We start from the raw sequence: 14821 nt of genomic DNA, 5'->3' as shown, positions 1-14821 counted from the left end.
ATCACACCACTGAGAATGAATGCCATGTGGTGTGAAATTTCCACAAGAGAAGTTAATGTCAGCATTGTTATCGTGTATTCTAGATGTTGTTTAGCTGTTACTGTGATGGCTATCCGTGCTTGTCATTGGTAACAAGGGTTTTGAAACAGTTTGTTTCTTCTCTTTATATCAGTTCACCACCAAATTTGTTGCCTACTCCCATCTGCTCAGTATTCCAACTGCTCATGCTTCAGTACAATGGCAAAAAAAACAAAACCCAAACCTAAAACACCCTATTTCCTTATGATGGCTTGGGTAGCCTTGCAAAGATGCTTTGTATAGGCTTAGGCCAGAAGATATGATGAAGAAAGGAAGGTCTCTTTGCGGTAGGAGTACTCATATTGGATCACAGAAGTATGATTGATTCAAGATTTTACAACACACCTCTGTTTGACTTTCTAAGTTCTCCAAAACAAAAACAGTGGTAAAACCTTGCTTCCAGTTAAATAGAAGCCTACTTAATATTGATGCTGCAGAAATATTAATCATACTTGGTTCATAAATACCATATTGCTTTTGTCTTGGAAAGAAGACTGAAAGTAGAAAGGTAACATTCAGGAACAGAAGGTACAAAGGATACTGGGTGTATTAGAGTGTAGTTTAATGAACTATCTTATCATTACAAATGTTGAATTGTGACTCATTTAAAAGTGTGGCATTTATATTTTTCTTCTCTTAGCACTACTTTCTGTTCTTTCCTGAAAGTATTTATAAGATATAAATATGGTGATCAATCATATTCACAGCAATAAAATATGATGGAGAATAGGCAAGAGCCACAGTCCGCAGGCCCTTCTGTGCTCCTAGCCAACAGTCAGCACCAACTGACATGGCTTAAAAGAGCTCCTATTGCCCTGGGTGGAAGAGACAAGTTCCAATTGTTGTATAAGAGACGTTGCTTCAAACTACTAAATAGTTAGGTCATTTGTTACACAACTATAGATAACTGATAAAGCCCAATGTGTTATGATTTTTTTCCATATAATTCTAGTAAATCCACCTTGATTTTTAGTATGGAGAATTAAATCCAGGGGTTGCTAAGCAAGCAGTCTACCACTTGAGCCCCCCAACCCAGCCCTTTTGTTTTTATTTTGTATATTTGAAACAAGGTATCACTAGCAACTTGGCCTATGCAGTGGCTTTCAACTTGCAATCTTCCTCTCTCTTCATACTGCTCCACCATTCCCAGTTCAGTAAAGTACCATTTGGATTTATTTGCAATCACTAGAAAAGTATCAGTTTCTGGAGACGTTTGGATATTTGAACCTAAAGTTGTGAGGTATTGTTATGTAGACCAAATAACTAACACTGACATCACAATTGACCTACAATAATTTAAAGAGTACCCACTCTCCCCACCCAAACATACCTCCTGTAATCTGACACTAGCTTAAGGAGGTCCTCAGTTGAAATTTTGCTGCTTTCTTGTCTGTATAGTGGTGAAAATCTGGAGTCTCTGTCCACATTTCCTTGGTTGTCCTTAAATACTGATCTGAAAGAAAATAATATTTCTTCAAGTTATATTTGGTTACTATGTATAAAGTTGTGTTTTTAAGGTGACTAAATGAGTGAAATTTCCTCTTTATAATGAAAGGAACTCTAGAAAGTTATACAAATAAAAATACAAGGAAAGTTCCTGAACAAAAATTTAATTTATACACTGTATTTTTGTTATGTTTCAATTGTTTGTAACTCACTCTATTTATAAAGTGGCAGCAGGCTAAATTATAACTTTGGTTTTTATTTTATGATCATTGATCTACAGTAATATATCATAATTTTGGTTAAAGGGGAATGGAGTAAAACAAAAATGTGTGTGTGTGTGTGTGTGTGTGTGTGTGTGTGTGTGTATTTGTGTGTGTGCTGGTCCTGGGGCTTGAGTTCATGGCCTAGGAACTATATCTAGGCTTCTTTTGCTCCAGACTGGTGCTCTACCACTTCAGTCACAGCTTTTTGCTGGTTAATTGGAGATACAAGTCTCAGAGACTTTCCTGCCAAGGCTGGCTTCAAACCCATCTTCAGATCTTAGCCTCTTGAGAACCCAGGGTCACAGGCTTGGGCTATAAGACAGCCTAACTGGGCAAGGCAGGACCATTCACTGTGGGTGATACTGTTAAGACTTACAAGGAGGAGAAAAGAGATAAGGTTGTGCATGTGGGCAGAGGGTCAGGGTGACATTCATGTGACATTTTGTGGCTATAAGTGGGTCCATGTCCTGGCTTTTAGGAAAGAGATAAAGACAAATGCAGAACATATGAGTTGTATATTTCCATGAAATAAGGATAACACTATGAACTGAGCCATTTTTTTTTCTTTCTTGGTCCATTTCATTAGAGTATTATATGACTTAGTTAAATTCATAAATTGTCTTTGTCCAAATAATATAGTAATGTCATGCTACTTACATCTAGTTATGTATATGTATCTCCACATATCTATCTGCATATCTATCTATCTATCTACCTACCTACCTATGATTAGAATTCAGCTTCTCTACCTCCTCAAGTTTATTGTACATATTTGTCAAAGAAAATGTAGAGCCATATATAATTCTTTTTTCTTTAAAAGTCAAAGAAATGCTGAACTTTTAAGTTCCTTCAGACTTAAGGGCCTTAACAATATATTTTTATCATTATTGAAATAAACCAAATATTTTAGTACATGGGCTGAAATGGTCATAAAATAGATATAATAGCTTAGAACTTTCCTGAAAATAGGCCCAGAATTTATCAAAATGGTATTTTTTAGATTTCTTAGTTTTCTTTGTTAAATAGTGACTGAAGGAAAAAAATTTAAAAGTCCCTCTATCAAATAACATTGGAAACACAGAATAAAACATTGAACTTGAAAATTGCTGTAGCCTAAGTATTTTGCAGGCCTTTTGTTCAAACATGTAACATGTTGAAGCAATCTATTCCCCAACAGGAAGCTATCTGGGCTCGAGTGGTAATTTTTAAATGAACTGGTGACTTTAAATACATTAGTATGTGTGAGTTATATGCCTGTTTCTCTCATAGTCACAGCTTTAGGTTAGATAGTCATCATAACAGGGATGAAGGATACAGTTCCCCTGGGGAACTTTGAACACAGGGCCAAACAACCTGTCTTTAACAATCAGCAAATACAGTAGTTGGAAAGAGACCAAAGAGCAGACTCATTAAAAAAATGGTTTCGGGATGGCTAGGACACAGTCTTCAGTTCCAACGGACACAACTGTGCAATGATTAGTTTATTATGAAGATCTCAGAACCCTGGCATTTGAAGTAAGACTAGAGAGAGAGAGAGAGAGTGGGTGTGTAGGCAACGGAAAAAAAAGTGTAGGTTTCTTGATAGCTGCATTCAGAAACAGCACAAATAACTGGGATAGATAGAAAAACAATCAAACATGTAGTTTTTGTTTATTTTCTTTTCTTCATCTTTTTCTGCGATCTGTCTCTGCCTCTGTCTCTCTTTGTTTCTATCTCTCCCCAAATATAAAAATAAATCTCAGAGCCCACAAGGCCAAACATGCGTGTGCTCTAGTATATGGGATGATTACATCTGGGATAAACATGATCAGAAGCGTTATTATTGATGTTGCTGTTTTAATGACAGTTGGGTAGTAAGGACCAAAATGTTTAAGGTACACTCAAAATCATCCTGTGAAATGCAGAGACAGCTAGAAATACAAGAGGAAGAAAAGTACCCAGAGGGTCAGCAGAATCAACAAGATATTAAAAGTAGAACAGGAAGCTATTTCTCATCAAGATAATAAGAGTGAAAAGCAGCCTTCTGAGGTTCCTATCAGTGTTTACTTGACACAGACTTTACCTTGTGAAGGTGAAGTTGAAATCTTCGGATCTTGCACTTTTTTTTAATGGTGAGCTAATCTAAGGGACCTAATATATCCTCTTTAGAACTATGTTCCTAATCTTTTTTTCCCCATTTGTCAGACAAATTATTTAAATACCACAAATCAAGGATCTCCACTGTTTCCTAACCAAAAACCAAACCACTAATCCAGCATGAATACAGCATGAGCTTGTGGTTTGGAAGGCTTTCCTTTTGTAGAAATAATTACTTTAAGAGCTGTTAATATTGTCAGCTCCTCTAGAAACTCCATCTGTCTCCCTTACAGCTTATTTTATGACACAATTTCAAAGTAGGGGTGTTCTTTCTCCTCATGTCTCATGTTCTTTCAACAATAGGTCATTCTTTAGCTTTTTCTTCCACATTATTCTTTAATGATCCAAATTTACCAGAAATATAGACTTACTTTTTAAGCTAAATGTGGTCTTTACTTTCAAGTGACTTTTTGTTATAATATACAAAGGTGTTCAAAATGGAAATTTACAAGAAACACAACCAGGCCCCGAGTTTAAGCCTAAGTATTGGCACATACAAAATGGAGGCTTCCAATGTAGACTACATATAATATATGTCTGTTTTGCTGGTGTGGTACTCAGCTTACCTCACTGCCCAAGCAAACGGCATGCGGTATTTCCCCAATTTGCTACAGAACTGTCTGTTGGATTTCAGGATCTTTTGTGCAAACTGAAGGAGAAAATAAAAATATTATTTAGGAACAGAGCTTTATGAACAATACATATATAATAATATCTAATAATTTTCATTTTATAACATTGAAACTGTAGATTTATGTCTTTCAGATTCTATATGACATTTTCTGTCTTTGAGCTACTGGAGAACATTATTTTTTCTCTTTAGTATGAAAATTCCAAATGTAAAATCTGTCATGTTTTGAAATAAGAACTATTTTCTCCTCCTTATTCTGTCCTTCCTTCCTTCCTTCCTTCCTTCCTTCCTTCCTTCCTTCCTTCCTTCCTTCCTTCCTTCCTTCCTTCCTTCCTTCCTTCCTTCCTTCCTTCCTTCCTTCCTTCTCTCTAAAAGTCTTAATATATTCACAGTGTTTCAACTCCACAGCTACAGTAGGAAAGTAGCCATGGGACAATCCATAAAAGAATCAACCAATCAGTATTCTTTTCAGTGCTCTATACTGAAACCAGGGCTCCATGAGTATAAGGTATAAATAAATGAGTCTGGGGCTGGGACTATGGCCTAATGGTAGAGTGCTTGTCTTGCATACATGAAGCCTTGGGTTCGATTCCTCAGCAGCACATAACCAGAAAAAGCCGGAAGTGGCACTGTGGCTCAAGTGGTAGAGTGCTAGCATTGAGCAAAAAGAAGCCAGGGACAGTGCTCAGGCCCTGAGTCCAAGCCCAGGACTGACAAAAATAAATAAACAAACAAATAAATAAGTCTGACCATGTTTCAATTTAACTTTATTTACAAAATCAGATGGATTTTGCATGAACAGGTAGTTTGCCAAATCTTGAAATAAGGGACTTTGGTAAAGTATGTTAAATTTTACCCTAGATTTTTACACAAATCCAGATTTAATTCTTACAAGCTACTTTCTTAAGTCATTACTTCTGCATGGAAAATAAAGAAGTTTTATATTTATTCTGAAACATCAATAATGTGTAATTTCATCTTTGAAAAGTACAATAAAAGCAGATGGACATTACCTATAGTTCTATCATTCAACACCTTTACAACATTCCCTTTTCCTTTTCTCTCAATACTGAGGACATAATTATCTGTCTTACTTTTTGATTTAGTTCACCATTTGTATTGCTGATGTGTTAGCAAGTGATCTTCACTTGTTTTACTCAGATTATTCTTAACTTTTCACTATACATTAACCTTTGGGATTAAAACTTCATCCATACTTAATTTTTTTTCACCTATAGATTCTCAGAGGTCAGAAACTGCTAAGCTAAAAAATAAACCCATAAACCAAAAATGCATATGTAAGAATTTTCCTGGTGTATGCATATTTACTTCACTAATAAGTAAATGTTTAAAATTATACACTTATCAAACTTGGCAATTCAGCCTTGCACCTCATTTCTTGAAAGCAAATGAAATTATTTATAAGAAAAAAAACACACCCTACCTTGTTGGAGTCTGGGTTTTTGATGTAAGGTTCAGCACCACTTGCAATGTTGCCCATCAAGACTTTTTCAATTTTGGCCACCAAAACAATTTCACAATGTGGATCACTTACAGAAAATATAGCCTATGTATGAAGAAATCAAGTATTATGCATCCAAGAAACCACACTAAAGACATTGACAAATGTGCCATTTTGCTTTTTATATTTAAAAAGACACCTATAAACATTTTTTGCTTGGAAAATTGCCCATCTTATACAATCTACTGTTGGGAACAATCAGTGGAACAAGAATCTTCTGTCCCCTCACAAACAAAAGTGCCACCTGCTTTGGAAACTTGAGCCATTCCTCTGGAAGTCCCTTGATGTGAGGCTCTTCTGATTGTCTTGGGGTGACGGGGTCGATGGTGCCATTTTCCAAAGCCATGGAAGGCCCCAAGAGCATCTGCCTGACCACTGTGTGATTTAGATCCACGTGAAAATCAGCAGAGATCTTCCTACCATCTCTCAGGTCATAAAGTGCCACACTCACAAAAAAAGGCTCAATCTAGATGGAAAAAACAATAGACAAGTGGTTTTGACAGAAAGTCATTATCTCATCCACGGCCTTTATAGCATATCATTCCACAAAGCACCTGAGAAAATGTACACAGAAAGCAAGCTCAGCTGGACTCCATGAACAGGACCCCAATTCTTTCCTACAGCAGATGCCTCATCCCCCCAGGGCTGATTCCACTTGTTTCTTCACCACTTTTCTCATTAAAGTCTTCTCATCCATGGTTTGGCTTACAAACCCTTTTAGTTGTTTCCTTGATGCTCTGAGAAAATGCCTGCCACCTCATTCTCCCCTGGCGCTGGTAAATTTGGAATGGAATTCTAGAAGTTTCTGGACTGCACTGAGTAATACCTCACTTCATCATAACCTGATGGAATAACACTAGCTAACATTTATTGAGCATTTACTTTATGCTTGTGCTATAGTAAGTAATACACGATGCAAACAAGATACATATGAAAGTATAGTGTGATAACTAGTGGAGGATCCAGTTGTATACAAAGGCAGAGAAGGTAGGAAGTTTCCTAAGAAGAATTGATGTCTTATTTGACTATTTAAAGGCATACAATATTTTTCTTTTATTTTGAAATAATTCTGAAGTGCACTGAGTCAAGAGCCCACAATCTCAGCTCTGAACACTTCTGATGGTAACCATTATATAGTCATATTGATGTCTCCAGTTTCGTGACTGTGGGTCTATCAATTTTTCCTTGATAATTGATCAGAATTGGTGAAAATCTTTTCTGGTGAAAATGACCCCCAATATCTTGCTACTCAGCTGACTCAGTGTAATCAGTCCATTGATAATGCCCACTAGAATCAACAACCAGTACATGGGTTACTAATGTGATTTGATATTTCCATCTTTCTTCTACTTAAATTAGTTAATATTCCAGTGTAAAGATGAAAATTCCACTTCTCCATTTATTCATTCATTTATCTGTTTACACACAAAAGGCCCTCACTGCTAAATATATTTCATACATTCTAGATTATATATGGAGAAATACCTAAATTGTCCTAGATTTGAACAAAGTAGCTCCTAAATGGTTTTGGGAGGTCCCCATCATTTCCTTTATCCAACAATATACTTGAAGCTCAATTTATGCTTCCCAATGTACCAGATACTTCTTTAAGAAGCTGTGATTCACTTTAGTGAAGGTGACCTTTAGAAACTAAAAATCCTAATTCTGTGATCACTGTTATGGAGACATTATTTGTTTCTGTGGTTTCTCCTCTCTCTCTCTCTCTCTCTCCCCCCCCTGTCACACACACACATACACACACAATACTAAAATACACCTACAATTATCTTTATCTCTACATATGAATATTCACTAAATATTGGTGAGTTCATGTTAATAACTTCATTTGCAATCTAGACAATGAATGATTTCTTCTCATCTGTTTTCCTGTCTGAAATTATTTCCTTTAATAGTGAGAAACCTGTATTTCATTATCATTAATGTATTTACTTATTTGTTCAATTTACCCATGGATTCAAAGTAACCATTCTCTTTTTAACTACGTTCTCTGTCCATCCCTTCACATCTGTACATCTATCTGGACAGGTCCAGGTGCAGGCCACCTCTGCTTGTGTGTGAATTCCTTCTCCTCACCACCTAGAGTTCTTGAATTTTTGCCCAAGTCCAGGCCTTTGTGTAAGTACCCTCCCACTGAGCTACAGCTCAACTCTGAAGAGAAATTCCTAAAAATAAAAAGAATCAAATGTTCCAGAGTATCACAGGAAAGAAGATTCAATATGCACAATGGAATTTTACTCATCCATTAGAAAGAACAATATTGCATTATTTGCAAAGACATGGAAGGACCTGGGAAAAATCATGTTATGGGAAGTAAGTCAGGCCCACAAAAGTTGTATATGTTTTTTTTCATATGTAGAAGCTAGAATTAGTTAATAAGTATATAAATAAACACTGGGTGGCACACAAATATGCACAAGTATATTAACTGACATACAACGGATTCAGGGGAGGACACAGTGTAATTCCTTAGAAAGGCTAAATCATAGTTCAACAAAACATACACCAGGAAATGGAAACTTGAAAGGGATGGGTGTGCTCAAAGGGAGAGGGGTAGATGAATGAAGACCAAAAGGTGGGAATGCAGTCAAATATTCAATGTATAGCCTAAAAAATTAAGAAAAGTGGGGGAAGGAATGGGTTGGGGGGGATGGGTGAGAATGTCTGAAAAGGGTGAAATTGATCAAAACCAATTGTATTCATAAATTGCCTTGTTGAATGGCAACTCTTTTGTACAACTACGTAAAGATAATAAAAATATAAAAAAAGAAAAAAACTGTTAAATACAACGGAGGTTAAATTAGATTAAAACAGAAATAAAATACACATTAATTATGAAATATATACATACATATTTGCCTACATATAAACATGTATGTAATTACATAATTAACCAGAGGCACTTCCATTTTGTGATTTATTTCTGAATGGGTGCTAGTGGTCTGTCAGCAAGAAGGTTATACAAAAATCTAGATTGTAATAATTGTAATAAAATGTAGATTGTCATATAAGCTCACTCACGTTGAGTCTTTCATTAAATGCTTACGGAATGACTTCTAGCCTTTGAAATGTAGAAATCTGACTAGCCGGTAACAGAGGTATGAGTTCTATTCCTTAATAATAGGAATACTTGCCAGCTCTCTGCTATTAGAATTCCATATATAAAATAAAATTCAAGAAATTATTATTTTTTTGGCCGTGGTGGGGTTTGGTATCACTTGCTAGCTGAGTGGTCTACCCGTCACTCTTCAGCCCCTTACTTGTGCTAGTTATTTTTGGAATAGTCTCACTTCCTGCCCAGGTCTATGCAGGGAAAACAATTCACTTATTTTAGGCTAGGATGACAGGTGTGTGCCGCCACACCCAATTCCTTCTATTGAGGCAGAATTTGGCTTTTCTGCCTGGATTGTCCTAGAACCATGTTCTTCCCATTCTCAGCTTTCCATCAAGTTAGGATGACAGGTGGATATCATCACACACAGCTATAGGTTGAGAAAGGGTTTCCTGAAGTTTTCTGTCCAGTCTAACCTCAAACCTTGAGCCTCCTGTTCTAGCCTGGCAGTAGCTAGGATCATAGGCATGAGCCATTAATTATAGGCATGTGTGCAGGTAATAAAGTATTTTAATGTGGTAATTGCAAAGTAAAAGTTTTATATCTTATCAGTTTAATGTACTTTAGGTAAAATTGTGGTTTGTCGTCAGCCAAGAGTTGAGAAATGAAAAAAAATGTTAAAAAGAAAATAACTCAGGAAGTCAAAACACATTGGAGGTCAAATAATAAAATCTTTAGTTTTGTTCTTCTGAATTGTTGTATTTTGATTTTCCTTTCTGTTTAGTGAATTGAAATAAGTTACCTGTTTGATAACCCATCAGAAATTTAAGTTCATGTGGTGATTCATTTATTTTCTCCAATCCATCTTTTCAATTTAAATGTCAACTCTTAGTTTTTGAATTGCTACCTTTTCAATATAGATTTGCTTAACAAAACTCTTCCAAAAGCTACTAAATAAAACCCTCTTTTCTTTAGTTTAGAATTCTGTATTCTTAAAAATTCAAGAGCATAAAAATCAAAAATGTAACTTTACCATGAGGCAATTTTATTAGTACCGATTTTTTAAATTAATTCTTCTTTTCAAAGAAATATTTTATACTGTAAGTCCATCAACTTGAATTTGATCCTCAATGGGCTGACTGAAAAAATTACATGCTGTCAATGGCTATTTCTCATCATGGAATGGTTTTCTTCAGGGTGTCTTTAGATGCTCATTTATTAAACAGAGTAGTTGGATCTTCAGTAACTTGGACAAAAATTCAATTACTTCAAAAGATTCTCATTAAATTAGGAGCAAGGCGCTAAAAATTATATTAACCAAAGAATGTCATTGAACAAATGTGCAAAGGTTTAAAAAACTGTATTATCAAATGACAAATGACTATTAAGGTGAAACTCATGAATTTTTGTAATGTTTCTTGCAAGTAGAATAAAATTATTTTAAATTCACTTTAAAATAAATGAAAAACAATATAAACACTCCAACTTAGCATGGGGTTTGGTCCAAAGGGTATGAAAAAGAAGAGTAACCCTGAGTTTTCTGACAGGTGAGACCTACTCAAATACAAAAACCCAGCTTCTGCACAAGACTATCTTAAAAAACTTTGATTTACTTATTTTTAAGTTATCTTTAAGTGGTTGAACAAAAGGGTTTTAATTCCACATGTCAGTTTGTGAGTACACAGCATCTTGATCAATTCACCCATCCATTTCATTGTTTATCCCATCTCTCCCAACCCCACCTATGCTCTCATTTTACCTAACTCCATTTTCACATCAGTACCTTGGAGGTTATGACTTCCTTTATCTACCTCACTCCCTACCCACGGACAACACTTTTATTTTCCAGCTTCTTGGTATTCATTTTGTTAAACTGTACTACACAAGACAACATAAAGAAAAGAAGAAAAACCCACTATCCTTTTTTCTTTTCTTTTCCTTTTTTTTTTTTTTTTTTTTTTGCTAGGCTTTGGGCTTGAACTCAGGGCCTGGGCTCTTGTCCCTGAGTCTCGCTGAGCTCAAGGCTAGCACTCTCCCACTTGAGGCACAGTACTACCACTGGAATTTTCTGAGTAGTTTGTTGGAGATAGAAGTTTCACAGACTTTTCTTCCCCTGGCTGGCTTTGAACCTGGATCCTCAGTTCTCCGCCGCTTGGGTAGCTAGGATTACAGGCAGGAGTCACCTGCACCAGGATAAACCCGTTATCTTTGATCTTGTTTCCAAACTGGATTTTAAAAATTGCACTTAGGATATGCTGAGTCAGAATAATCTTTCTTTCTCTTTTTTAATGTAACATGGTCACTAAGGGGGGTTACATTTTCTTGAATTTTCTAGGTAGTTTCATGAACCAAAGTACCCCTTTTGTTTTAAATTCTTGCATGAATGCATAGTCAGATGACTGATGGGTTTTACTGAATGGAAACTGTTCTTGTAGCTGTCATCCTCTATCAGAGTCTTTTGAATTCATGTTACACAGCACATACAAATGTTTGATACTTGTTTTCTCTTGGTTTCATGACCCATTTTTCCTAGGTTTATCTATATTGTAATCAATAGTCATTATAGTCTTCTTTGGTCACTTTTTAAAGTCACCCTTTGAATGTTTGATACCTTGCTCCTTCTCTGTGAACACAGAAATTCCTAGGGATATTTCCCAGGTCACTTCCTGAATAACACTTTTAACATTTTTATCTTCTTTCGTACCTGACTCCTTTGAGTTTCAGTATTACACTTATACTGCCCAATGTGTTCCATCATTTGGCTATTTAGTAGGTATAATTGGGCTTAAAAATTCATATTAGCATTTTGATACCTAGGCCTCAATTTTTGTTTTTCATCATTTTTACTCACTTAGGAAATTCTTTTACGCATAAAATGTCCCAAACTAAAACAAAGTCCCATCTTTGGTGTCTCTTTTCCTTATCCAGTGTATTCTGAGGCTCCAAGAGGATTATTGATGTCCTAAAGACATGTTTGTTGGTGTTAAAGCAAAGTCTTCTAGAGAGTTACTGCCTTGTGCTGATCACTGTTGGAATGAATCAAGCTAGATTCACCCCACTACAAACAAAAGCAGGCACAACTGAGTTAAGCCAATGTCACTTGTGCTCAGGAAGTGAAAATAAATTTTCTCTTTTGGAAGGTAGTATGATAACTGAATGGTGACTGATGAGAAAAAAATGCATTAAAAATGAATGAAAGGAAATACACCAAAATGTTAACTGCGGTGTACTGAAAATGGTATGTGACTTCAATTTTCTCATTTATAGTTCAACAAAAAGAGCTCCCTTCCCACACAGATATTTATATTCATTCGATAATTGTCCAGTAGAGTGCCAAGAGAAAATTCACAGGAGAATTCACTTAGTAGGAACAGAAAACATGTGTGGATTTAGTGAGGTTTATGTATTTCTAAATGTATTGAACTCACTTGGTAACATCTGTCATCAGAATACACCATCTGCATTACTATTTGCTTAATATTTATCTAATATTTATTCACTATTCAGCTTTGTCTTCAGTAATTATTCTATGAAATCATCAGGTTGATTTGTTTGTTTCAATTTATCCTTAAATACACAAAACCAAATTTAACTAGCTTTAACATAGGCATGTCATGGGCTGGAGGTATAGTTTGAAAGTACTTTCCTAGAACATCAAAGTCCCCAGCTTAGATCCCTAGTATTGCAAAAACAAGGCAGTTAAAAAGCCATTTTGAGCCAGACATGAGTGGCTCACCCCTATAATCCTTGTTATTCAGGAGGCTGAGATCGGAGAATTGTGGTTCAAAGCCAGCCTGGGCAGGAAAGTTGATGAGACTTTTAACTACAATTAATCACTAAAAAAGCTAAAAGTGGAGCTGTAGTTCAAGTGATACAGTGTTAACTTGAGGGGAAAAAAAAAAAGGCTCAGGGACAGTGCTAGGCCCTGAGTCTAGGCACCAAGGCTGGCATGAAAACAAAAGTCATTTTTGAGTACTGAGTTAACCATGCTAATGTCATGTGAAGAGAATTCAGAATGTTGTCTTTTAATATGACTTTTCTGGTTGCATGTGGACAGATCGAGTTCAGAACTTGTGGGCTTTTGCAAATGGAAAACGAAGTTAGGTATAGTTCTTGGTACATTTGGAATGAGTAAGAACAGAAAAGATCATTTTGGTTTTGTTTCTTATCTTGAGTCTTGAATTTAGGGCCTTTGCCATGCTCCCTGAGGTTTTGTGTTCAAGGCTGGCACTTTACCACATGAGCCACAGCTCTACTTCTGGCCTTTTGTGGTTTATGGAGAATAGTCTCCTAGACTTTCCTGCTTGGGTTAGCTTTAAACCATGATCTCTAGATCTCATCCTCCTGAGTAGCTAGGATTAAAGGCATGAGTCACCAGTGCCCAGCTTGCACAGGAAAAGTTTTGATGGGGATGGTGTGATTGGGAGCTGTCTGTGTAGGGTGTCATCAAAAGAGAAACTTACATTTGTTATTGGATCACTTTCATTCTCCGTAACACATCCCTGAAGATTAAAGTTGAGAGCTTTACAAATGATCATAATTCTCTTGGCTGCTTTCTCTTCAAAGGGCTTGATTACAAACTCGGGTTCTAAAACATCCTTTTTTTGAAGTTTCAAGGTCTTAAAAACAAAACAAAAAAATAAGTGCTTGAAAATTCTAGTCATCAAAGCACTCGTGATGCAAAAGAAATTCTACATTGGTTGTAAGGGGTCAAGTCTATATCTGGTCAGAAAGAATTCTGACTTACATCTATATCTGGGTCCAGAAGGAAGAGGTTCAGCCTCTCCATGTTTCGTGTTGTCTTAACACTGTCTTCTGTTTCTGTGAGGTACTACAGAGAAAGCCAGGTTAGTCTCCGTCTGCAGTCCAGCCCTTTCCACACCACTAGGAAGGAGGCCCTCCCCCAGTGCTACTACCATTTAAATCTCATCAATGAGCACTTGGAAAATCTTGGAACTATATACTCCAAATTCCCAAAGCCTTGTGCATATTAAGTAAAATGCCTTGGTTAATGGAAAATGATGAATTACTTTAGTCTACTTCTGAAACAAAAGCATTCCATCTTTTTCCCTGAACATGGTAAGTAAGAAGTAGTGCTGATTTATTTGCAAATAGAATGTCAACTTTATTACTTTGGTAAAGTCTGGGTGTAGGCAGTTCTCTGAAGAATCGGTCTCCTCCAGCGTACATTCACAAGTCACAGAATTATCCAGTGCATCTTGAAAAGATAGATCAAGACAGGAAATCAAGTGATACAAGTAAAGTTTTGTTGTGTTTTGTTTTGTGGTACTGGGGTTTGAACTCAGTGCCTCATGCTAAACACTCTTCTACTTGAGCTAGTATTTTTGCTTAGTTTTTAAGATCTAATTTTTGCCTCAGATTGCTCTCCTCCTGCCTATGCCTCCTGCAGAGCTGAGATCCTGGCTTATTGGTTAAGAAGAGTGTCTCCCTAAGTTTTTTTTTGCCCAGGCTGGCCTCAAAATATGATCCTCCCAATATCTGCCTCCCAAGGAGTTGGGATTACAAGCATGCTTCACTCTGCCCAGATTTGTTCTGAGACTTTTCTAGTCCCTGCTAATATCAGTGTAATCTCAAGAGCTCAGAGGGATGTTGATCCTAGGCTTTCTTGTTCGCTCTCTTATGTAACTGAGACCTCCAGGCGAGCACTTGACCTT

At 36.4% G+C, this 14821-nt stretch overlaps 1 protein-coding gene across 5 annotated transcripts in view; it reads right to left on the bottom strand.

Annotated features, from left to right (window-relative positions):
• Dock10 (dedicator of cytokinesis 10) overlaps nt 1-14821 on the bottom strand; it is a 192464-nt gene that overhangs the window by 76048 nt on the left and 101595 nt on the right. For all 5 annotated transcript variants that reach the window (XM_048344649.1, XM_048344651.1, XM_048344650.1 and 2 more), the window contains exons 9-15: nt 14279-14364; nt 13894-13977; nt 13610-13765; nt 6321-6542; nt 5999-6121; nt 4490-4572; nt 1409-1531 (exon numbers count right to left, since the gene is read on the bottom strand). In XM_048344649.1, coding sequence (XP_048200606.1) covers nt 1409-1531; nt 4490-4572; nt 5999-6121; nt 6321-6542; nt 13610-13765; nt 13894-13977; nt 14279-14364 — 877 coding nt within the window. The remainder of the gene's footprint in view (nt 1-1408; nt 1532-4489; nt 4573-5998; nt 6122-6320; nt 6543-13609; nt 13766-13893; nt 13978-14278; nt 14365-14821) is intronic.

Source organism: Perognathus longimembris, chromosome 4, assembly GCF_023159225.1.
Source record: "Perognathus longimembris pacificus isolate PPM17 chromosome 4, ASM2315922v1, whole genome shotgun sequence".
Lineage (NCBI taxonomy): Eukaryota > Metazoa > Chordata > Mammalia > Rodentia > Heteromyidae > Perognathus > Perognathus longimembris.
The sequence above is the reverse complement of the archived record's forward strand: the minus strand, read 5'-3'. Positions and strand labels throughout refer to the sequence as shown.